Genomic DNA, 25,292 nt, shown 5'->3' on the forward strand with positions numbered 1-25,292 from the left:
GCGCGGCCTGCAGGCCAGCGCGACACGTTCAAAGACGCAAAACGCGCTGTGAGAGCGAAAGTGGCGGATGCAATGTTCCGTCTGGAAACAGAAGTGACTTTTATTGCATTTGTTTTTAATGCAATGCCAACATCATCATCAACACATTACAAACAGCCCAGAGACCCTTGAGTCCCGTCCTCTGAAAACTGTGAAACACTATATCTCAGTAATCAATCATGTACATTATAGATGCTTCTAGAGGTTGCTCCTTATTTGCTTCTAGATCAAAGGGCAACGTGTACCTCAAGCAACACAAAGACCTGAAGAATCTGAAACACAGTGCAATCAGACTAAAGATCATAGTAGGAAGAAGGAGGAAAAAAAAAAACAGGTTAAAAAAAATATCAATGTTTTGATCAATCAAATCATTCACAGATTAGCTATAAAAGATCAGTAACTTAGGCTTCAATACACTGACATACATTAATTGAAACACATTCTCGCAAATAATTCAGTTATATGGAAACTACATTGTCACACCAACCAAAAGTTATAGAGTACTCGTGTTTTTCTAGACATACTATCTATATAACACTTCACTCAGCTTCTCAATGATTTGTTGACAATTTTTTAAAAAGAAATTCATGTACATAACACAGTTTGGACTGCATTTCCATCGAGTGATAAACATGCATATTTGGAACACACTGGAACCGTTTCTTAGGCTGTAACTCGAACAGGTCCCCCTCTAACCCACACTAAGAATATTGCATTATTGGTTGTGAACCCGCCTTTGACCTCATCGAACCTGATTGGCTTTTACACCTGGCATAGTCAGTATTATCATGCACAACGTCACATAGCCCTTGCAAATGTCCAAGATACAGCATGATTTAAGTGGTTTCTTAAAAATAAATTCAAGGTCACATTACAATAACCTTATCAAATAAAATCGACAAAAATAATTAAAAATGGGCAATATTATATCTAACTTGGCAAATTAAGTATAAAAGAAAATAAGATTTGTAAATAAAGCTACATAACCTACATAAATGTGACAGTCATGTACGGATGTTAGTTATACCAAAGTCACTTGACTGAACAGTCACAAAACACGCACAAACACTGCTAATGCTGGCTAGGAACACAGATAGTGTCTAGTGTGTAACAAACTCACTGAGATAAAGTTCTCTGTGTATTGCAGTTTTTGAACTTTGACATTCAAAAGCCTGAACACAGCAGTGATGGTCCACAGTGTGACTGAAGCCTATGCCTGAAACCCCAAAAAACTAATACCAAACGTAATCTGTAACTTTGATTACTTTAATTTCAGATGCCTTATCGGAATTAATATATTATTTCCATATAATTTCATGTGCCTGAAATAAAACCTTATGCACTTTCTAAAATAAAAGATCGCATTGGCGTGTCATCTTCCCTAGGCAACCATGCTTGTTGCAGTCTATAGCACTGACTCATGATTAACTAAAACAACAACAAAACAATTCCCAGTGATGGTCATCAGTTGCCAACCCTCAGTAAAAAAAGGGTCTAAGACAGTTATGCAGGCCTCTATACATTCATATACACAGAGAATATGAGTGAAGTGCATTTAGTTGCAGTGGTCCTGGTTTTTTGTTTTAGTATTTTTCAGCCCATAGTCATAATAGAATTAAGGGACTCAGCTCTTGCCATAGAAACCTCTCAGAGACAAAGGAACCCATCCCATTGGCTAAGGCTCATCATGTCCTGCCGTGTTCTATGACGAACTGCAGTTGGAGGTTCCTCTTGGAACAGTGGCCATGTCTTAAGCCTAGCTGCTGTTTGACTGACAGGTAGCAACTGTTCCAAAGCTCAGGGGGGCGGTGACATTTTGGGGGTGGAGCTGTTAGGGACAGGCAGTGTGACGTGAGCAGCTGATTCCTCCTCAACACGCCCCTCCTCCACCTCACATTATACACACGCGCGCACACACACTTGCACACATGTCCAGCTGGATGTGTGTGTCATGCGTTATACAGGGGGAGGCGGAGCTGGTCTTTGAGGCACAGGAGCAGGAGGGGGTGGTCTGCAGAGAGAGAACACTGCATTACACAGACAGGCCGACCATATAAATGGTAGCATTTGGACATATGATTTATAATAAAAGCACTGCAATAACTTACACCTCTTCGCATACAAATGAATCCAGTTAAAATAAACAAACAATGCATACAGAGGTATAGGAGGTGCTGTGAGCAAGAGCGAGAGAAGACCCACCGTGCAAACGCAGGGCGTGGTGGTTTGGTGGTGTACTGTGGCGCCGACGAGGTACTGCTCGGGTGAGCCATCTGCAGAGAGACAGAAAGTCACACACATTTCCTATGCTCATTGTTCATATATAAACGGTTTAACTGGCTAGATATACTGCAATATCAAGTCGAAGGGTTGACTTGTTAATTAGTAATACAGCATGACGTGTTTTAGTAGGTAATATAGTGTCTTACCAGGAGCCACACAAGACAGACATAGCCCGGGTGGACCAGTGGCTCGTTATAGTTGGCTGAACCTGCGTGTTCAGCCGATTCAAATGCAATCTTTCCTTTCAGTAGGTTTACAAAGCCAGAAACCGAGAGAGAGCGCATGAGTGGGAGAATGAGAGAGCAGTTTCCTCTTCCAGAACAGGGCAAAGCCGCAAGCCAAGCAAAAAGGGCTTCTTTTTGTTTAAAATGCCAGCTGCACAGCTGAGGCTGGTTGTTCCTTTTAGTCATTATTAAAGAGAGTGCCTGCAGTCCACGGCCCCCTGTCCTCCCAGCCCAGTTCCACACACACACACTCACGCACACACTCACGCACACAAAACTACAAGCTGTAGATGGCACACAGTTTCTACAACTAATAGTGTGCACTTTCCAAAACACCTTATAGTGCTCATGTGTTGCGTTAACATGGAAATGTAATCTCCCTTCATATATTTTCAGATAAATAGATTTTTTTAACCAAGTGTAACATTGTTTAGCTTCACTGCTTACAGTGTGTGTGTGTGTGTGTGTGTGTGTAAACACCCAGAAGCTCTGAATACATCAGAACAGTTGTGTGTGTGTGAGCACCCAGAAGCTCTGACTGCATTAGAAGGGTTTTGCAGTCGGGGACAGAAACACCATCTTTTCAGCAGGCAGCTAATGGGACAGAAGGAAAGGAAGACTCCAGAGCCGGGGGGTGAGGAGGAGTGTGGAGGGGCACAGCATGAGGGTAACAGGGTACGCAGCTACAGCGTCCTCCCACAGAACCAATTAGAGGCCCTGACCCAGTTACATATACATAGTTAAAACTATTTACCTCCTCAGGTGGTAGTAACTGAGCCTGATGCTTCATAGTACACAGAGAAGAGAGAAAGATGCCTCGTCATTAGGCAAACATAGACAATGATGTGGCATACCTATATACTTCACAACTCACTTTTATACAGTGGAGAAGCCTCTAGAATTTATGATAGCAAGCAGATTGTGGGATGAATGTCAAAAGAGCTTTTCTTTTCATCAGTAACAATACAATGCATGTTTTTCATGTACTTTTGTTTTGCTATTAAAAGCCTGCTGAGATTACGTTGTTATATCCCCTGCACTAAACTTATCATTATAAGGTTATGTAAGACGTAAAGCTACAAGCTTAGAATTCAAGCCGACTCACTCCTTCTCTTACTATGTTGGGGTTTCCACGCTGATTTGCAGGGGTCCGGCTGTTGCTGCTATCCGCTCTGAGTGAGAAAGAGAGAGCGAGCGCAAGAATGAGAAAGAAAAGCGAGACATGTAATCAGAGGTATCGTTTTGGAGGGGGTGGGAGTGACACCCCCCCCAATAATTCCTGCTCACACTACTCATATGATGTGAGCAGCTGTCGTCGACCCGTCCCAGTTGAAGTGGAACCTACACCACTACTTGTAATACTTTGTTTTCATGACTCTTCAACGACCAACGAGTAATGCTTCTTGTGCCCCTCACTTCCTGCCTTTGCTGGTGTGGACTGTGACAAGCGCCTGGGGGCAGATGGACTCACTGGTAACCCTGAGAGCGTTTCCGCCTGCAGAACCGGCGCTGCAGTTCATTCCTCCTGAAGAAAACGAAGAGGCCCAAAGCCAGGAGAGGAAGAACCAGGAAAAAGAACACCAGGAGGCCATCCCGCGTAGACGTGTCTTTATCTTGCGGAGGGAGAAAGAGACAAGTGGACAGAGATTTAACAGCATGAAAGCTGTTCCTCTGAGAAAGTGCTACACCCGTTTTCATGAGTTTCGTTTTATGAACTGAATTCAGTTGCTAATTAAAACTAGTTGTAAAATGCACTTCTCCCCTCCTTTTTTTTTTACAGTATGTCTGAAGGACCGCTAGGAGCAAAAGCTGCAGTCCATCAGGTGTGACCAGACCAGACTCACACGGTCCTGCCGCTCGCAAGGAGTTTTATAGAAGCAGAATTATTACTGGAAAGATCGATTTAGAATAAATTGTATAGACAGTAATTGTCCACTAGGAGGAGGTAAAGAGAGACCCTTCAAGACTTGTCTGGTTTCCTGTATGAGCTCACTTGCCCCTTACCTCGTGGATCCACTTTCATGCCAGTTAACAACCTTCAGTTCCAGGAACCTTTACAACCATCCTTGTACTTGGCATTGGAACTTTATACTAACACTTTCCACATCACACAGGCAACAGATTTATAGTGGATAGAGTTGGATCAAAACATCTGATTTTGTGTCAGACTATTCCAATACCCAAATGTTTACTGAAAACACATGTAATTATGTTCGAATTCAATCCAAAGTGCAGAGAAATCATGAGCAGGGCAAATGCATTTTTAACCCTCAGAGACAAAATAAATCAATTTAATTGAATAAATCAGTGCATTCGACAGTCACCGGTACAGACTGCGATGAGGCACAAAGGCAGACGGTGTTAACAGGAAAGTCCTATGGCATTTTGTCCTACCATTCCAGGTGGGTCCACTGTCCATGCTTCCACCGTAGCCTACTGCCTCACAAAACGGAGGAGCCCAGCCGTTCTCACAGTGGCAGTTCTTATTGCTGTTACACACCTACAAGACAAGGCAAGGCGTGCATACGCATGGGCACGTGCACACACAAATAATAATGGAGACTAGCAGTTTGTGAGCAGGGGCCAAGTGCCACGGCATCATGGGTAATGTAGTATTTAACGGGCGCCCACCCCATGGCCGTGGCATTTCTTCTTCACCTCGCAGTCATAATTCAGCACATCTGCGCTTCTGCACTCATAGTTTAAGCAAACCTGTAATCCAAGCAAACAACAGTGGAACTGTGCCATAACATCAGAGCAAAACACTTCACAACCTGGTAACTGTATTACAGCATTTAAGTGAAACCCTTCACAACACTGGAACTGTTATAACGAGAGAGGGTTGATCCGAATCAAATGGAACAACAATGGAAAGCAAGTGTGTGCGTCCATGTCCGCACCTTGTTCTCGCCGCACTTGGTGCCCTCGTTGACCATGCCGGGGTCGGGAACATCGGAGCCAAGGAGGAAGTCCACTCCCCAGCAGATGGTACCCCCGATAGGGGTCTGGATGATGGAGGGCTTGATGCCAAATATCACATTCATCTGGACATTTTCACACTGGAGCTTCCCACACATAGCATTCCTAAGAGTCAGAGAATATATATATATATATATATATACATATATATATATATACATATACATATATACATACATATATACATATATACTTTTTTATTTTATTTTATTTTTTTTATATTATACACACATACATATACATACATATATATACACATACACACATACACGCACGCGTGTGTGTGTGTTTGCATGCATGCATGTTCGACTATACCTGCTCTCACACTTCTTGAAACCATAGTTCTGGTAGCCACAGTTTCCAAAGCGGTCACCTTTAGAGTTTACATCCTTAAAACACGTCTCAGGAGCAGCTTTCGCCTCTGCGTGCGAACGCACACGCACACGCACACACACACACACACACACACAAAACCTGTTCTGTCTGTATTGTCTAATCAGAGCACCCATCTTGATCCCAAGTTCAGTTTCTAAGCAGCTACTGCTACTGACTGTCAAGAAAGCTACGTGTGATGATAGTTCTTCTGGGCTTTGGGATAAGACATCATCTTTGCTTTATAGACAAAGCAATAATGAAGAATCCTATTGTAGGAATAGCCATGATTCACTGCTTTCCATGATACAACACACTTTTAGGATCAGTGGCTTTTGTCTAATGTCTCAATGCAGAGACCCTCGGTTTTTAAGTGGCCTAGTGTATAGTGATTGGTGAAGCATTTGTGATTTATAAGCATCAGGCTAACTAGACTAGCCACTAAATGCATTTTGCATGTTGATAGTTTGAGGATAGTTACAGGTAAATATTTCTAAATGGGGTTTTACACAGATACCCACAGATATATAAAGTTTTTTTCTAATAAAACCTTTTTCTGTTTTAAAATGGGAGGGGGTTTTTTTTGTTTTTTTTGGGGGGGGGGGGGGGGGTTGTGGTGTTTCTGAAGGGAGTTGTGATGAAAAATCACAGGCTTTCACAAAGCATAGATCAGAACTGCAAAAATTGCTTTATGCAATGTTCACTGACAGCTGTGCCATTACTTCATATTATGGTAAGACCCAATAAATATATGATCCAATTCAATGCCATACATTCTGTTCTTCATCAGATTTGCCATTCAGGATGTGAAGTAGGAACCTTTTATCGCAGTGTGTGGTACTCACTGGAACCAAATATGGCCTGACACTGGCCGTCATAGTTCTGGCACTGGCCGTTGTAGCAGTAGGCTTGGCCTTGTTGGCACGGATGGCCGTTCTGTTTGAAAACGTCAGCCTGACACAGAGCAGAGGAGCCGTTACAGTACTCTGGTAGATCACACTCATCAGTACTGCTCCTGCATACAGAGCCAGCAGGAAGGAACTGAGAGCGAGAGCGAGAGCGAGAGAGAGAGAGAGAGAGAGAGAGAGAAAGGGTTTGTAACAACAGATACACTGAATTATGTATTTATTTTTGGAAAGGTTTGTGATTGGTTTTCTTGGTGTGCTGCCTGGTGTACTTTGCAGCAGTAGGTGGTTATGGTTGTACTCATATCTATTATCCTATTAAAACTATGGCTTTTGTCCTCAATGAAAGACAATCAAACTTTTGCACTGATGCTGAGACATAGCTGTGTGCGTGCATGTTACCCTGCAGTGCTTGCAGCAGACTCCATAAGCACACTCAGCTCTGGCTCGGAGCTTACATGTCTTGGGCTCACAGCAGGGGTCTTTCTCACATTCCTGCAAAAAAGTACACACACACACACACACACACACACACACACACACACACACACACACACACACACACACACACACACACACACACACACACACACACACACAGTGCAGAAACATGCACAAACATTCAAAATCCATCAACACCACTTTGCCTGTAATACAGCGAAACATTCCCACTCCAATAAAAATCTATTCCCTGTGCTCTTCTCTCTCATACACATGCACTGACTCAGGACCAGGTCTCCTCTTTCCCAGCTAAACTGCCCCAGTCAGATCTAATATACCATCACTGACCCCCAATCAGTCCTCCTGGCCTCAATAACAACTGTATATAAAAATAATAAGCAGATAGTTCTGGGATCAGTTGTCTTACTTCCTCTGAGCCGCAGTCGCACTCCTCGCCGATGTCCACCAGCTTGTTGCCACAGTAGGGGGCGCTGTAGGCCTCGTCAGGTCGCGGGATGTTAAGCAGACAGCTGCCGCCTGAGTTCAGGATCATCTTCTCAAAATCATCTGCACTGCAACTACTGAAGTTCCATGATCCACTGAGAGGGGAGGAGAGAAATTGTTTAAGAGATCAGTGATTCTACTAAAAGCACACACACACACACACACACACACAATGCATTTTCTACACTCACGTTGCTCCTGAGTTCATGATGCAGAGGTTCACGTCACATCCACACTGCCTTCCATCGTCGTGGTTCATCCCCAGGTTATGGCCCAGCTCATGGGCCACGATGGAGGCAAAGGACACTATGTTTTTATTGGTGAACTAAGTAGAGCAAACACACACACACACACACACACACACACACACACACACACACACACACACACACACACCACACACACACACACACACACACACACACACACACTCACACACTCACACACGCACGCGCACACACACACACACACACACACACACACACACACACACACACACACACACACGCACGCACACACACACACTCACACACACACACACACACACACACACACACACACACACACACACACACTCACACACACACACACACACACACACACTCACACACGCACGCGCACACACACACACACACACACACACACACACACACACACACACACACCACACACACACCACACACACACACACACACACACACTCACACACACACACACACACACTCACACACACACACCACACACACACACACACACACACACACACACACACACACACACACCACACACACACACACACACACACCACACACACACACACACACACACACACACACACACACACACACACACACACACACACACACACACTCACACACACACACACACACACCACACACACACACGCGCACACACACACACACCACACACACACACACACACACACACACACACACACACACACACCACACACACACACGCGCACACACACACACACACACACACACACACACACACACACACACACACACACACACACACACACACACACCACACACACACACTCACACACACACACACACACACACACACACACACACACACACACACACACACACACCACACACACACCACACACACACACACACACACACTCACACACACACACACACACACTCACACACACACACCACACACACACCACACACACACACCACACACACACCACACACACACCACACACACACACACACACACACACCACACACACACACACACACACAGACACACAGACACACACACACTCATACACACACACACACAGGCCAATATTAGTTAGGGTATTAAATGGCATCATACAGCAGCTGTAGTAGAATGGCAGTGTACGTCACTGAACGAGGGGACAAGCTGAGACATTGTACCGCATTGATTCCACCCCCATGACTTCTGGAACAGGCTGTCCCCACAAACGCCATCCCTGCCGTGCCCCCAAAACTTTTATTCCTACGGAAATAGAGGCAGAGAGGTAGAGACCAACAGAGGGAGGAAGAGGTGAGCCACACACAGCTACAGAAAACAGCCCACATAAATCAGATGTACTGTCATTATAAATGATAATGAATGATAACAGGAAGCGTGAATGGTGAGGAATTTTAACAGTGCAAACTTCGCTGTCCAGAACTGAGCATATATTTGGGCAAAGTGTCATACAGCTGATGTAAGAAGATGAGTGGGTAATGTGGTGGCTGACACTAACAGGATGAGCTGGGCGCTGTCATGGCGACGGCGGGGTACCAGCTCCTTCTCCCTCCATTGGGTGAAGCGGCCGAGCACCTCACCAGCACTGCCATCCGTATTGATGGGGTTCCCCGCCGACCAGATCTCCAGGCCCACCAGAACAACTCGGATGTTCAGGGGTATATACATCTGGAGGGCGGGAGGGAGAGGCAGAAACAAAAGAAAGGCTGAATTAATATGAATTAATATTCTGGTAGTACCACAGACCACTAATTTCTAGGGTTTATTAAAATACGTCACTTGCTGGTGTGACATTCTACTTACACTATCAACGTAGTTGGCAAGCTGAACCATCTCTTCTCGCACTGCTGTCTGATTCCTGTTTGTAAAGTCAAACTGGGGGGAGGTGTAAAAGCACTGTAATAACACTGGACACGACTTCACTCGGTCTCAAACACAGCTTGACCGAATAGCATCAGTAGCAAATCATAATAAAACAGACACAGCTCTCATAGGAAAATAATCGACTCTTAAGTGAAAACTCACCATTTAAACCCGTAACCCTAACCCTAGGTCCAGGAGATCTACCACCCTGCAGTGTTTAGCACCAACTATAATCTAATACCTGATCCAGGTAACTCCAAGAAAGTCTTCCTGAGCGTCGGTATTTTAGAGGCAGGTGTTTTGCCACTAAACTCTGCAGGCTGGTAGAACTATTGGACCATGAGCTCCTGTAGATCACGTGGTAGAAGAGACAGAGCAAGGTGGTAGGAACACCATGGTCATGTGTTCATTTCCCAGGGAGCACACGTCCTGTCAGACCAATAAATCAGCCCTGGTTGCTGTAAATGTCATTAATGTTTCTCCTATAGACCAGCAGCTATAAATATCATTAATGTCTCTCCTATAGCATCTGTAAATGTCATTAATGTTTCTCCTATAGACCAGCAGCTATAAATATCATTAATGTCTCTCCTATAGCATCTGTAAATGTCATTAATGTTTCTCCTATAGACCAGCTGCTATAAATGTCATTAATGTCTCTCCTATAGCATCTGTAAATGTCATTAATGTTTCTCCTATAGACCAGCAGCTATAAATGTCATTAATGTCTCTCCTATAGCATCTGTAAATGTCATTAATGTTTCTCCTATAGACCAGCTGCTATAAATGTCATTAATGTCTCTCCTATAGCATCTGTAAATGTCATTAATGTTTCTCCTATAGACCAGCAGCTGTAAATGTCATTAACGTCTTTCCTATAGCATCTGTAAATTTTAATGTCTCCTATAGCAGCTGTAAATGTCATTAATGTGTCTCCCATAGACCAGCATCTGTTGGCTGAGCTCGGTGTAGCTGAAGGTTTCTGAACATATTCAGCCACTGCAGCACACTAGCTGAGACAGACACCTTAGAGAGGCCCCTTCAGGGTCAAACACCTGTACCAACCTGGTAATTTTTTATATTTTGTTATTTATAACATGGGAGGAAGTGTGAAAACTGTTTGTGCCAAATGAGAGACAACAGAGGTTCCTCAGGATCAGGACAGCGACGTACCCTATCACTGTCGACCACAAACAGCAGCTCCACATAATGGGTTTGGTGCAGGACAGCCCGTTTTTTCTGCAAATGACACACACACACACACACACATTCCCAAAAAAATAAGTTGATCTGTTCATGGATGAGGCCTAAACTGTCATCACTGCAACCCAGAGCTGTTTTAAGACACTGACCCTGATCAGATGACTGACAGATTGACCTGGTGTAATGTTGTGGGTGTGGCTCTCCTCCAGGTGCCCAGCTGATGCTTGGTCATCATGGTAACCAGATCGGGGTGTTCCACAAGTAAAAGGCTCTGCCTTGACATCCTCCAGACGGTAAACCAAGTGCTCGTTAGCCGGCGAGCCATCCAGAGGTTCAATGCCGAAACTAGAGTTCTCCATGTGGACCACGCCTCTGACACACACACACACACACACACACACACACACACACACACACACACACACACACACACCAGGTCAAGTGAGGACCAGAAAGGGCCTGGTTAATCTTTTCCCTTTGCTATGTTTTAGGTGCTTCAGAATACTTCGCTGCTGCACATGTACCGAAAGCATTGTGCAAGACAACTTCAGCATCATGTACTGCTACACTCAGGTTTTTAGCAGTGTGCTGCAGTGAGGCATGAGGGCCTCACTACACATCACAGGCATTCTGGGAAAGGAAGCGCTCTCCTACCGCAGGCCAGAGCAGACACTCAGAGCGACGGAGGAATCTCCTGCGCCCTCTACGTAACCACGGTAATGACAGTGTCCCTAGGGGGAGGGGGGAGATAGGAATATGAATAGACTTAAATTAAATACAGAGAAAAATCGACAAATCCATTTCCCTGCCTTCCTGTCATGCTACTAACAAATATACAACAACAACAACAACAACAACAACAACAGTTTGAGGGCATGGTTAAATCCCACACTGACTGACTACTACGGGTTTTTTTGCCAGCTCTCGCTAAAGCAATAACCACCTTGACTTCAGCCATTCCACACATGCAAGTGGGAGTGCGACCCGTTTGGTCTAGATGAGTCCCGCTAATGGGATTATAAACAATTCCCCAGCCCTGTTCACCTTTGCATTTAATAGCTCTCTGCGGCAAAATGACATCGTAACTATGCCGACCAGGCCATAATAGTCTAAGGTCACTCTGGCGATGACGACATGCTCTGCAGGTCAAGATCCATTCATATTGTATATAGCTTTCATAAGGTCAGGTGTATGCTCACAATTATTTAGAAGCTCAAATATGTACTGCATCCTAATGGTTATTATTTAAATAGAATAAAACAGATATGATTGACAGATTAAGCATGGCCACTGAGGGACTGTACATGGAGTCTGGCAAACCAGTTACAGCCCAGTACAGTGACAGGTATAACAGCAGCATGCAGCCTGCTCAAGTTAAAAGTATTAGACATATGCTTCCACTTTGAAGTAAGGTTGTACAACATGTCACATTAACAGTATTTAGTCTGATAAATGTACATTTGTGTATGTGAAACTTAGGCAGCCAAATCTTTAATCATGTGCTCCAACACAACACCAGTAAGGTACAAGGCTGAGACTGTTTAGTACGATAAGATAAGATGTTTGGTCCATAATGCTCCTAACTGCTATCAAATAAAAAGGTAAACCCATATGATTAAATCTGTTAATACCAATTAACGGCCATGTTACCAAGACAAAAGCAACTGTGAAGGTTTAGCTCCAGTCAGTGTATCAGGGGCTTGTAGTAGTGGGCAAGTAGGACAATCTTTCCTGTTTAAACAGATTCCACACAGCCGAAGTTGCCCATCATCTAAATATTAATGTTGCATAAGCACATTAATAAACCTCCACTTCCAGTTTCCTGAGCTAAGGATACAGTAGTGTCCATTAGACCAAGAACAGCAGGCTGCTCTGTTCTCTCTGACGTTTGTGTGTGTGTGTGTGTGTGTGTGTGTGTGTGTGTGTGTGTGTCTGTTTTTAAAGCCTGAATACAGTTATCTTGTTAAACAAGCTGATATACAGATAGCCGTCCTAAAACAGACAGATTAGGTCTGCTAATTCATGATGGCTGTTGGGCTGGGTGCTGTTTGTTAGGGTTCTGGATTGAGTCCTTATAGCTTCTAATGCTTAGTTTAACAAATTGAGTAAATTACTAATATTTAACCAATCACACAGATTTAGAGTTTCAGACCTCCAGACGTTGCAATCACGTGATCTCAGATGAAGCTGACGTCTTCTGATAGTGACTGTAAGTTTTATTAATGCCTCAGGGAGTCGATAAATATAGCAAACCCACTGCATCAGAGGCAGAGGAAAATCAGATAAACACACTCCGAAAAACGCTGGCACACACACATGCGCCCACACTTCTGGAATCATTCCCACAGGAACACGTGCAGAGCTTCCCTCAATGTGAGCCGAATCAGACACTGTTTCCCAGCCTTTCCAGGTTTCTCCTCATCCCAACTGTCTGTTCTTTGAAGCCTTGTCTCTGTTCAGGAGACATAGAGATGTTCCATTAAATGGCCTCCCAGCGATTTTAATGGGCTGACCAACAGGAAACACAGCAGGCTAAAATATGCAGACTCCGGAATATTCACTACGTGGCCTCGATACCTCTACATCTGCCCTAACCTTACATGACATAACTCATGACCTCACCACTGCCCACTGGTTATATTCAGCTGAGAGGTCAGAACATGGCAGTGAGAGAAAGCGACAGGACACTTTATATACACACACACACACACACACACACACACACACACACACACTGTACGAGTCTTGTCAGTCTGCACAGCAGGTCTCTGTGATTAACAAATATTTGACTACTTTTAAGTTACCGTCAGCATTCTGAGATCAGAAACACCCACAGGGTGAACTCTGCATAAACAGGAAATATCAGGATTACTATTCTAAGCAATTATGAGTCACGAAAAAATTGTGAAACAGGAAGATCCATTAGTCTTCTGACTAATGGATCTTCCTCAGAAATCCAGACAGGGAACCCATACTATTACCAGCAACAACCATTTCTTCAGCCTGGAGATTTTGTATCAAGACGTTCTGCAGATGTTCTACAGCAACACTGAAATTAAATCAGTAGCAGCACATAACAGAAAATAACTTTTTGTTTAGCAAGCCTGACGATCACGATCCAACCAAGAATTTCGGCATTTACACAGAGGGATTATAAACAGGTTTCGAAGTCTGTTTCAGTTAAGGGAGTTTCTGCAGAGAGTCAGCTGGCCATAGGTATGCACACAGCTGGACAGGAACACCATGGACAGACTCAAACATGCGTGCGTAGTGGTTGGGGGGGGTCAAGTGGAGAAGCCACAATGAAGTCACACAAGATCAAATTTGTCGCTTGTGGAGATGCACAAGACTAAATGTATTTGCAGAACAGAACGATTTGATTAAATTATCCCCACACCAGACACACACACACAGTCCTCCCTGAGAAAGGAGCCAGTAATCATGAAGCTAAAGGGCTCATGACATTTTTAACACCGCCAGAGATGAAGACTTTACGTGAGTGACAGCACCACCACAGAGAACTGCGAGACGTGTCCACATGTCTACAAGTGAAATGTATTTCAAACTGGACTACAACTCCCAGCAGGCACTGCATCGTGAGGCTGAGTGTTGTTTTTTTTTCCCCTTAGGGCTTTGGCTTCCAGCAGGCTACAGGCCCGCAGCTTAGCTGCTTGGTAAAGATGGAATTTTCACTTGCCAATTAAGAAAAATGAGGACTGTATATCGCCAGCCAAAGGGACAGCTTTGGGGTAAGATCGTCATTTCCCATTACACCGGTGTCCCAGCAGACTCCCCCCTTACCCCCTCTGCTTGCTCAGCCCGTCAACCTGCTCCCCTCGTTCTTCGTCTCATTGTTCCCTTTAGTTTTTCATCCAACAGGTAACACTGCTCCCTCTCTGTCTGTCTCCTTGTCTCAAACACACACACAGACAGACACACACTCTCACGCTCGACGATCTAACCAGAGTTAGATCCCATTTCCCCTGTGCTCTTGCCTTGTGCGGATGTTGACGTTAATTCCCAGAGGGCTGAGTAATGCAGCTTGTTTGGGAGGAGCAGTACTGCTCCTCTCCGGACACTAGACCTTACAGCACATGGCCCAGCACATGACCACACAGCAACAGACCCATAAATCAGACAGAAAACCGCGAGAGACCTACATAACATGCGCAGGAATACTGGAGAGATTCAGGAGAACCTCAGATGAAATGCAGGTGAAACCGTGATCTCGCACAACCATTATTCATTACTAATGTCGGTTGTGTCAACACACAGGTATTTCTGATGGTTTATGAGCAGGCAGATGCATCATTTCTCTTCTTTGATTAAAAGAAATATATGAAAGATAAATCTGTATAATGATATGGTGAAGCATGTTAATTTTTCCTTTATCCTCGTTACTTATACTTTATTTATTTAGCTACCACAGGTCATTTTTATTTGCAAAAAAAAGGCAGAACGCCTCTGTCATGACCATGTAACCAGAGGTAGATGATGCACATGACTATAGCAACTCACATACGCACACAAACTGTGCTCACATGGGCGATGGAAGACGAAAAATCAACAATAAATTCTTCCCTGCCAGTAACAAACATCAACTATGTAGGCATATCACTCACTTAGTGAGATGGCGCTCAGGGTGTGTTATGAATGATCTCAGACAGACTGACAGGGGATTTTCTTGAAACAGGAGGAGTATTCGAGTACGTGCCGCACTGGAGTGAGATGAAAGTGACACCCCAATCCCAACCCCACCGCCTCATGACCTGGGTTGGAGAGGTGGAGTCAGGTGAAGGCTGTTGTCTGGGTTTCTCACCTTCATGTCAGGCCTTTCTGTGACCAGTGAGCCATCCTTGGCGTAGGAATACACCGTGAAATCGTCCGGCAGGAGCAGACTATGACAGAAGACGCACAACCACAATCGTTACAATGACAACACTCCACCCTGTAAAACATTCACACAGAAACAAATTAAATTATAAATGTTTTTAAGCGGACTCTCAGTCGGTCTAATGCAGATGTGTTTCACGCTACGTAGTGTGTTATCACAGCACAGCCGTTTGGCAGGTCGGGTGGACCATTTGTAGGTGGGACCCAAACATTTGTAGACCCGAAAGACCTTTTAAATGCAGAAAGAAGGTGGGGTGCTGAGAGGTGAATTAATCCAGCAAAAATTTAAAAAATAAAATAAAATACACAGGAGGGAGGGAGGGAGGGAGAGAGAGTGTGAGTGAGTGAAAAAGAGAGAGAGACTGACTGAGGGGGGAAGGAGGGAGAGAGAGAGAGAGAGAGAGGAGAGAGAGAGAGAGAGAGAGAGAGAGAGAGAAAGCCAAGGAGAAGTTTAGGACAAGTCGAAACCGGAGCCGGTCCAAGAACAACTGCGCACTGGGCCGTCTGAACAGGGCTGTCCTTCAGGCCAGTGAGTCATTATGGATTTGTAGTCTGTTTGTGTGTGTGCGAGACAGAGAGAGAGTTATTAATCCCCAGTGCTGTTTTGCTATTACTCTGAAACAGCTGTAAGGAATTAAAGTGGTTCACACAATGTGAAACACATGCACAAAAACAAAAATGAGCTCTCTCAAATAAGCCAGTGAACTTTCCTCTCCTTAATACTCATCACCCTGCACAGATTTCCAGAAAATCACAACATGAAACAGACACTGAAGTCACGCTGAACTCTGACATTCAAAACATCCACGTGAGCACCTGCAAACTGCACAACACAGTTCCTCTTTGTCATGCCTGCAGTAAAACCACAGATCTAGCTCGGTCCATGAATTCAGGAGTGCAGCTCTGCCACAAGAAGGTGAGAATGGGAGACCAGGAGAGCAGACAGTGATGATTGGGGAAAGAGCGTCACTCTAAAGTTGAAAACGGGCTGGGAATGGGGGCAGGTTGGTGACGTTGTAGTTCAGCAGAACAGCAAAAACCCAAACATCAGCTATTTGGAGTTGGTTAGTGATTTCACACAATGCACTGCGTAACTAGTCTGATTACACACGAGTCGGTGCATGCGTTATTCCACGTTATCGAGCGGTCGAGGCGAGCCAAGTCATCTCGTTGGCTCGCAGCACTCTCATTTGGACCTGGGGTGCACAGCAAGCTGTGGCTCTGCCTTGTCAGATGACCCTGTTGGACGGAGGAGAAGAGAACGCAGCTGGGCTCTGTGGAGGGGGAGGCGGGACCACACGAGTCCGAGTGGAGAGCTCTGATTGGTATGGAAGTTTCTAGTATTTAGCTGAAGGGTCCTGTCAGCTGTGCCACAGTTAAATACCCTCACATGGGAATTAGAACATGGATGTGCTGATGTCTGTGTGATTTATATGCCCTGTGTTCAGGCAGCTCTTATTAAGCACAACCACAATATACAACCAAGATTGTACATATTTCGCATTATATTATCCTACACCTGCACACACCTCAGCAGCCTACCATCATAACGCAGGAGAAAAACTGATTGAGGTTTAAGAGTTGTTCTGTTAACTTGCATGAGAAAGTAAAGCAAACGTTCTGCACTGCAACCTCAGTAGTAGACTTACTTTAATAGTGACACTGTAGGCCATGCTTTTGGCACTAACAGGTGGTCTCATTTCATATACATCTTTATGTAATTTTTATGTATATTTATAAAGTGATTAAAAATTAACTCTCTAAGAAAGTAAGCATCAGGATGTGGGGCAGGTGTGTGGGTGTGTGTGTGTGTGTGTATATGAGTGAGAGAGAGGCGATGGGCAGGCGCACTACTCCAGTGCAGAGCTGCGCCATTCCAAAAAGAGGCTCAGGTAGACTGAGCACATGATCAGCAGGTGTGGTTAGACTGACAATTCGTCATGGCGCAGACATACATGTCAGGGAAGTCGTCACACTAAGAGACACGGCACTAGAAGCAGACCTCCCAGGAAATTAAACCGGCCTGTGAAGAGGAAGCTCAACTCATACTTGAAATGTCTGTCCAATGGCATTCATAGAACAATACTAATACAATAATAATACTTATGACCATTATTAACAATACCAACAATAATTATGATGATGCATATTGCCTGAAGAGGTGCTAAAATGGCAAAAATGGGGTTCCAAACCAGCGCTGCACCAGCGGAGTTTAAACGTCACACCACTTCAACCTTGTCTCACGTGCATTTCTGACCACAAAATTATACATAAATGTCAATAAATGTGTGTACACCCTCATCCAATACCTACAATATTAAAGGGACTTGTGAAGCCCTTTGAACACTGAGATGTAACGGCATAAAAAAGCACCCAAGTCCAACGCCAGTCGCTCCTCTGCTCAGCATTATTAATTACCACACCCACCGTGTGTGTGTGTGGGTGTGTGTGTGGAGAAGGGGGGGGGGTGGGGGTGGAAGAGAGAGAAACTATTACTTACTCATTCTTCTCCAAAATGACAACATGTTCTTTTCCCAGAGCTGGGATTACATAGGAAACCTTTAAAAGACAAAGAAAGGCAGTGACACACACACAGTCAGTCCAGTGTGAGTTTACAGGTCACCTGAGCAAATTCACGCTGGAAGCCAAAAAACAACCCATTTTAAATGTACCAAATTTCCAGACCCAAAACCATGTCATCAGCTGGCGTAACACGTTGACTGGTGCAGTGTAGTGGTTAACAGTGCTGCTTCCCCTGTGGGGAACTGGGATTCAATCCCCAACTGGGCAAGTGTGCTGTGCCATATCAGACAGTGTCAAATCAGTATCATATCGACCCTATCAAAGAGTCCTCAGGCTCATAACACCACACTCGCCTACCTCTGTAACATGACTGGAAAATTCTAAGTCGCTCTGGATAAGAACTTCTGCCAAACGCGTAAAATGTAAATTGTTCGTTTTTACTTTTTTTTAGGTGCTGAGATGAAGCACGACGGAAATAAAGTTACTATTTCTGCTAAATAACTACGAACCCAGTTTTAGATTCAAACAGTTTCAAAAAGAGTATGAAACAGATGGGCGCAGAACTGCAGAAGCCAACAGGAGCGGACATGTGCTTGTGACCTTAACTGAACACACTGTGTGTGTGTGTGTGTGTGTGTGTGTGTGTGTGTGTGTGTGTGTGTGTGTGAGACGGAGCTGCATCTCTGCACAGTGTGGGGTTCCAAATGCCGGCCCAGCCCTGGCACAGGTGGACTATATTAACCATGCCCTCTCTGTTTTGCACCAGGTGGGGCAGATGGTTCTGCGGGGGGAGGGGCTACGCGGGGAGTAAAGGATGAGTCACGAGTGACAGATAGAGTGGGGAAAAGAGCCCAGAGAACTGGAGGTTGAACGGAGCCTGCTGGGACCAAACCATCAGTTTCCAGAGGTGGAAGTGTGTCGTGTCCGTAATAAGGCGCATACTTCCAATTAAAACCTTTAGACAAGTAAACATTTGAAAATAATAAATGCGTGTCAGAACGTAATTAACTAGCCTGGTTCTAAAGCTTTTGGTACAGTGCTTTGCCTTATTACACTGTGATAAAAGACTGGTCATGCCTGATGCCAGGTGTAGTTCCTGAAGTGAGAATGTGTGTGATGCACGTGTGTGTGTGTGTGTGTGTGTGTGTGTGTGTGTGAGACAGAGAGAGAGTTATTAATCCCCAGTGCTGTTTTGCTATTACTCTGAAACTGCTGTAAGGAATTAAAGTGGTTCACACAATGTGAAACACATGTACAAAAACAAAAATTAGCTCTTTAAAATAAGCCAGTGAACTTTCCTCTCGTTAACACACACAGATTTCCAGAAAAATCACAACATGAAACAGACACTGAAGTCACGGTGAGAAAAACTGATTGAGGTTTAATATTTGTTCTAACTGTTAACTTGCATGAGAAAGTAAAGCAAAAGTTCTGCACTGCAACCTCAGTAGTAGACTTACTTTAATAGTGACACTGTAGGCCATGCTTTTGGCACTAACAGGTGGTCTCATTTCATATACATCTTTTTTATGTAATTGTTATGTACATTTATAAAGTGATTAAAAATTAACTCTCTAAGAAAGTAAGTATCAGGATGTGGGGCAGGTGTGTGTGTGTGTGAGTGAGAGTCTGTGGTAGTGTGTGTTTGGTGGCACTTGACCTTGTGGGAGGCGGGCCGGTCCTGTTCTCTCCTGATCCTGCTGATGCGTGTTGGAACGGTCACTTCATAAGAGCTGAACTGTGAGCTCTGGGAGGCCGAACCTGCACAGGGAAACATTCAATGGCTGTTACAGCACTGTACCCACAGGCCACTGCAGCGCCCCCTAGTGTCAGCAGAGGGAAAGTAAACAGGATCTACAGATTTTCTTATCTACAGAAAACAGGTATTTGTTAAGAATCTATATGATCTAATATAACAGGCTGTGACTAACTCAACAATGAGCCATTTGTTTATTTGAGATGAGGCTGGCGGAGGGGGTGTGAGGCATAGTATGCTGCTCCACTGAAATGAAAAGGTGCTGATCGACGATCCAGGACCCAATAAAAAAGCCTCACTCTCCAAACTCCATTCGCTGCTTATGGTGTTGAAAACCATACATTCTCTGCACATAGCACACACTCCAGCAGTGCCCAGGGAATGGGGCTGGGCTGCAGTATTGAGTTAAATAGTGTTTAAGGTGCTGGCTGAGTAAATCGCCTATTTAAACAATTCAGTCAGTGCTAACAGTATTATCCACTGCTTCCTCCCTGCTGTAAGAAGCATTCGTCAGCAAGTTAGATGGGCTGGGCAAGTTTCCTGATGAGGGCAGACGCGCGCGTGCGCACACACACACACACACACACACACACGCGCGCGCACACAGAGCAAGCAGATTACATGACCCCTCTGCATCAAACAGATAACATTGTCTTCCTACTGCATCCTACAACCCACGGCCTTAAGCCCTGTTCACAGAGGACAGGAAAGAACAAAGGAAAACACAGCCCACCCCACCGTGGGTGAGCCATGCAGAGAAACCATTTATTAAGTGGTAGAACAATTTCTCTACTTCTAAAGCAGGGGTACCTCATCCTGCTGGAGAGCCATTTTTCAGGCCTTAATCCAACACAGGCGGCTTCAACACTCCCAAAGGTCTAAATGAATCAGGGTTAAATTAAACGAATCAGGAGAGCACACCCCTTTAGAGGAACTTTATTCCCGGTTTGCTAATAGGGCTGCACGATACGTCAATACTAGTACTGCAATGGCCAGTATTGCAATATTAATTAACAATCGATATATTGTGCAGCTCTACTACATGATGAGTTGATGTAAAGAATTACAGTTCAGGTTAACTTTAAGGCTAAATATAAGATGTTGAGAGTCTTGTCGCATGCTGAGAACATGGGATAAAGTTAGCGAAGCAAGAATTCAAAGAGAACCAAAACCCCCTGCTCCCCTGCTTACGTCATTACATGTAATCTATTAAACAAAGAGGCCTTCAGAAGTACTGGAATCCCAGAAATGACAAAATATTGGTGGTCCCCATCAGTTTGTGCCCCGAGTCCATGTCACACGTTTCATATGGGAAACTGATGACCTCATCCACCCCCAGAGAGTAATGGGAATGTTATACATTAAGTGAAAATTGGTGATTGGCGAGATAAGTCATTAAGTTAACGTTGCAGAGAGCAAACTAATGTGATAGTACAGTCAAATCAAAGTAGGACCTCTCATACTCTGGGCTGAAATGGACACCACCACCGTAGAGCAAGTGTCCAGTTTATTGGAAATGTTTTGACATTACATAAACAGTGGCCTTACAAATATAGTAAAACAATACACTACCACAGATTTATCTTAGATTAAGCTTGACAGCACACAGGTTTAGAAGTTGGATCGCTTATTTAGCTAATGTTAACTTATGATGCGCCCTTACAGAAGTAAAAGGGCATTACTGCTAGCGATATTTGTGTGTTTGCGTGCATAGGTTTGATTTTTTCAGGCTTATATTCAACCGAGTTACCTTTACATAATTGTTAATAGCAAACATAAAATATTTTGGGCATGTCTGACATCACATTTTAATGCCCGACTGTCTTTTTACAGGATAGAAATGTCCTGTAAATCGTGAATCTTTTAAAGTCAAAGTCAGTATTTAAGGATGAAAAATAGTGCTCAAGAAAAATCTACCTTGTCCACAGGGCAGAACATCTAAATAAGGCCATAACAGAACAACAGGATTGTACTTTTTTGAAATATAAATGTATTTTAAAATACAATGCGGAATTCCTAGAATTTGTTGACAAGAACATCGACAACAGTAACTACAAGATTCCAGGTTTTCCTTGATTTACAAAGAAACATCCCACCCTCCTATAGAGCATCTTATAGCCCATTAATGCCCATTTTTACACTGTAAAGAATGATGTTCTCTCTGTCCCTAACTACCATTTGAAACTATTACTGGAGATTATTGGAATTGCATCTAGTTTGGTTTTCCCATTTACGGGGTTGATGCTTGTATAGAATAAACCTGATTCTGTTCTCCTTCGTGCAGCCGACACAGGACCCTACACATGGAGGTCGGAGGGCTCTGCTTGATAAACAAGCAAACAAACACGAAAGGAGACATTTGACAAAATCAAAACAAAGGTCTTTGTGACAGAAAAAAACACGACTTAAGATTGTCAAAGGGTGTGTGTGAGCGGGTGAAGAGATACGGGTTCCAAGTATATACATGATCATTTAGATCCTTGTCTTTTGTGTTTGTAATACAGGCCTCATTTCTTTTCCATGTGATTTCTGACGTGGTAAAGTTATGTTGGAAAAGACAATACATGAAAGGGTATGTGGAAGTGAAAATAGAACTTAAAAATGGTTTCATAGCCGTCATAATACTTCATCCCAAAAGTAATTTTAGGGCTTATTTTAAGTGCAAAATGTTGGGTATCCTAAAAGCCTTTAACTACCCACACATTACTGAAAAGGTGGTACTAGTAAAGACCGTCATGAACATCACTGAGAGTCCAAGTAGGTGGCCGAGGAGAAAGACTTGGACAAGGTTTGGTTCTCAATGGAAAGGACTGCAGCTAGCAGTATGTAAATTCTAATTTTTAAAAATTATGCTATTTAAATTTGCTCTTCTCAGTATGTTCTGGTCATGAGAGCAACTGTTGCCAGTCCTGTACAGTAAATTTCTGTTGCTAAACATTGTTTTCTTTTTCGATCCAGCCTCTCACTTTGCGTTTTTTTTGGGGGGAAACGAGACTGTGCAGCATTTATGAAAAGCTAGAGGACAGTCCACGATGTTATCAGAAGCACAGAAGACGCAGTGATGGGGGTTCTCGTAGCCAACATAAGGGGGCTGGCAGACGGACCAGTGAGTGGCTCGATCTGAGGAAAAGACTGGGACCCTTCGCACAGCATTTCAGCAATTAAATCAGCAGTGCAGTAGCGGTTTACCGGGCGCACATCACGGCTATGCAAGCATTCACCAACCATGTAGGAAATTACTGGATATACAAACTCTGTTAGGTGTCCAAGTTGCGTCATCTTTGTTTCGCTTTTACCGCTTAACTCAGACGTGTAACCTTCTTTAGCCAAAAGAACATTTCTTGGCCATAGGGCAGAGAGATTAGAGTGTCAAATGAAGCACATTTTGGCGCAAGACATGTCAATAAATACTAATAATCAAAAGAATCAAGCTTATATTCAGTGAATACCAAATACAGCACTTCTAGTTATAATGTGGAAAAAGAAACAGCATCACAATGTGAAACTACTGTGATGGGTCTTTTTTTACATATCGTCCATTTTAAAGTGTAACATTTAATCGTTGTGCTTAAGGACAACTTTGTGTTGATTTAGACATGGGTCTTTACGCCATATTTATCGAACTTATCATAATGACTATCTTAATGCTCAGTGTGATATGATGCCAAAAACTAATACTAGTTTACCATTATTAGTTTGATATGATCCTATGCACCCCAAACACATCGTGGCGTATTCCGATATACTGTGTGTTATGTTATGTTATAAGCGATCTAAGTATTACCAAGAACGTGGAGGCTTAAGTTTGACGCCAATCTGATTTTACGAGTACCTCACATCACATGTGCGACGATTGATCCAAAATAGTTTTATTTGGAGTCTGGAGTGACATCTCATGGTAGTGCCAATCTGCATTAACCAAATAACTTTTTATAGAACAAGGTAAATAAACATACCTGTTTCGCGACAAATCCAACACATAAATAATAAGTACAAATAACTGTATTTTAGATGCAGACCGAAGCGTTAACATCTTAGACCCTAAGCATGCGTACGTATTCCTATCATTAGGCCTATCAAAATTCATCCGAATTCTCAAGAGTTTTTATTTGGGCCTCTTGGGACCCAACTTTACAGGCTTTCCCAGACTGAGGAAATATCAGATTGTAGCCTGTTAATCGTCGACAATCTGTTACTGTTTCTCTTCTAACATTTTCAAGGCAAACAATATTTTCGGAGGTAGCAATTGAATCCAAAACTTGTTGTAGCCGAGTATAGTAAACTGGCGACTGCTACAGCTAGATTAGCTCTGTCTGGCCGTCTCCACTCACCTCCAGCACAGTCGGACAGCTCGGACAGCAGACACAGCACCCAGATTGTTGGGAAACAACGAGAACGCAATTTGTAAACCATGTTTTTTTTAAACTTTCCAGAATAACTCGCCGAAGGGTTTTTAACAGTCGGTCGCGCTTCTTTATCCAGGCGTCGCCTTCCAGTAAATGGTAAAATCCCACTCCACATAATTATTACTGGGGCGGAACAAACAAAACAGTGAATAGCTTCAGCTACCTGGACATTTGGTCTCAGTGTGACCTTGCACGATAGCTAACTTGGTGAGACGTACGCTCATCCGCAAAGGCAACTGACATAATCCTCTAGTAAATTGTGGCGCTGCCTCGCTTGTCCCGAAATAAATCTTTTCAGTCCGGAGACTCGGACGAGCATTGCCAATGAAGCCCGACACCGCGCATGCGTGGTCTATGAGTAACCCAGCCCATTCTAGTTAGTTGCACAGTTCACTGTAACCCAGTGAAAGCTATGAATGCGATTTCTAACAGCTTATATAATAGTAATATGGACTTTTCGTCCCTAGAGGAAAACGAGTATAATAAGTAATAGAGAATAGGCTACTTCATCAGTTACTTTGTCATTTGGGGCGGGGAGGGGGGGGGAGGTAGTCAAAAATTACAACCTATATTTTGTGTTCTTACAATTGACGGTGGTGCGCTGTTTAGAAAAATATCGCTATTCCTTATTCATATAACACGG

At 43.8% G+C, this 25,292-nt stretch overlaps 1 protein-coding gene across 4 annotated transcripts; it reads right to left on the minus strand.

The window, feature by feature from the left end:
• Positions 1–75: 75 nt before the first annotated feature.
• Positions 76–25,003, minus strand: adam9 (ADAM metallopeptidase domain 9). 4 transcript variants are annotated; one of them, XM_027030283.2, is made up of 23 exons: positions 24,575–25,003; positions 20,148–20,248; positions 18,465–18,523; positions 15,891–15,969; positions 11,726–11,802; positions 11,221–11,443; positions 11,042–11,107; positions 9,809–9,880; positions 9,504–9,673; positions 9,169–9,250; positions 7,939–8,072; positions 7,671–7,842; positions 7,205–7,297; positions 6,743–6,938; positions 5,841–5,946; positions 5,447–5,630; positions 5,178–5,258; positions 4,941–5,046; positions 4,018–4,159; positions 3,664–3,718; positions 3,301–3,330; positions 2,242–2,312; positions 76–2,050 (listed from the first exon to the last, which is right to left on the minus strand). In XM_027030283.2, exons 1-23 carry the CDS (start codon positions 24,762–24,764, stop codon positions 1,996–1,998), a joined length of 2,544 nt encoding a protein of 847 aa, XP_026886084.2. In that variant the 5' UTR covers positions 24,765–25,003; the 3' UTR covers positions 76–1,995. The 4 variants fall into 4 exon arrangements, with proteins under 4 accessions (XP_026886084.2, XP_026886083.2, XP_026886087.2 ...); XM_027030282.2 differs by having other exon boundaries at positions 3,652–3,718; XM_027030286.2 differs by lacking the exon at positions 3,301–3,330.
• Between the last annotated feature and the right edge of the window lie 289 nt (positions 25,004–25,292).

This window comes from Electrophorus electricus, chromosome 18 (genome assembly GCF_013358815.1).
Source record: "Electrophorus electricus isolate fEleEle1 chromosome 18, fEleEle1.pri, whole genome shotgun sequence".
NCBI lineage: Eukaryota > Metazoa > Chordata > Actinopteri > Gymnotiformes > Gymnotidae > Electrophorus > Electrophorus electricus.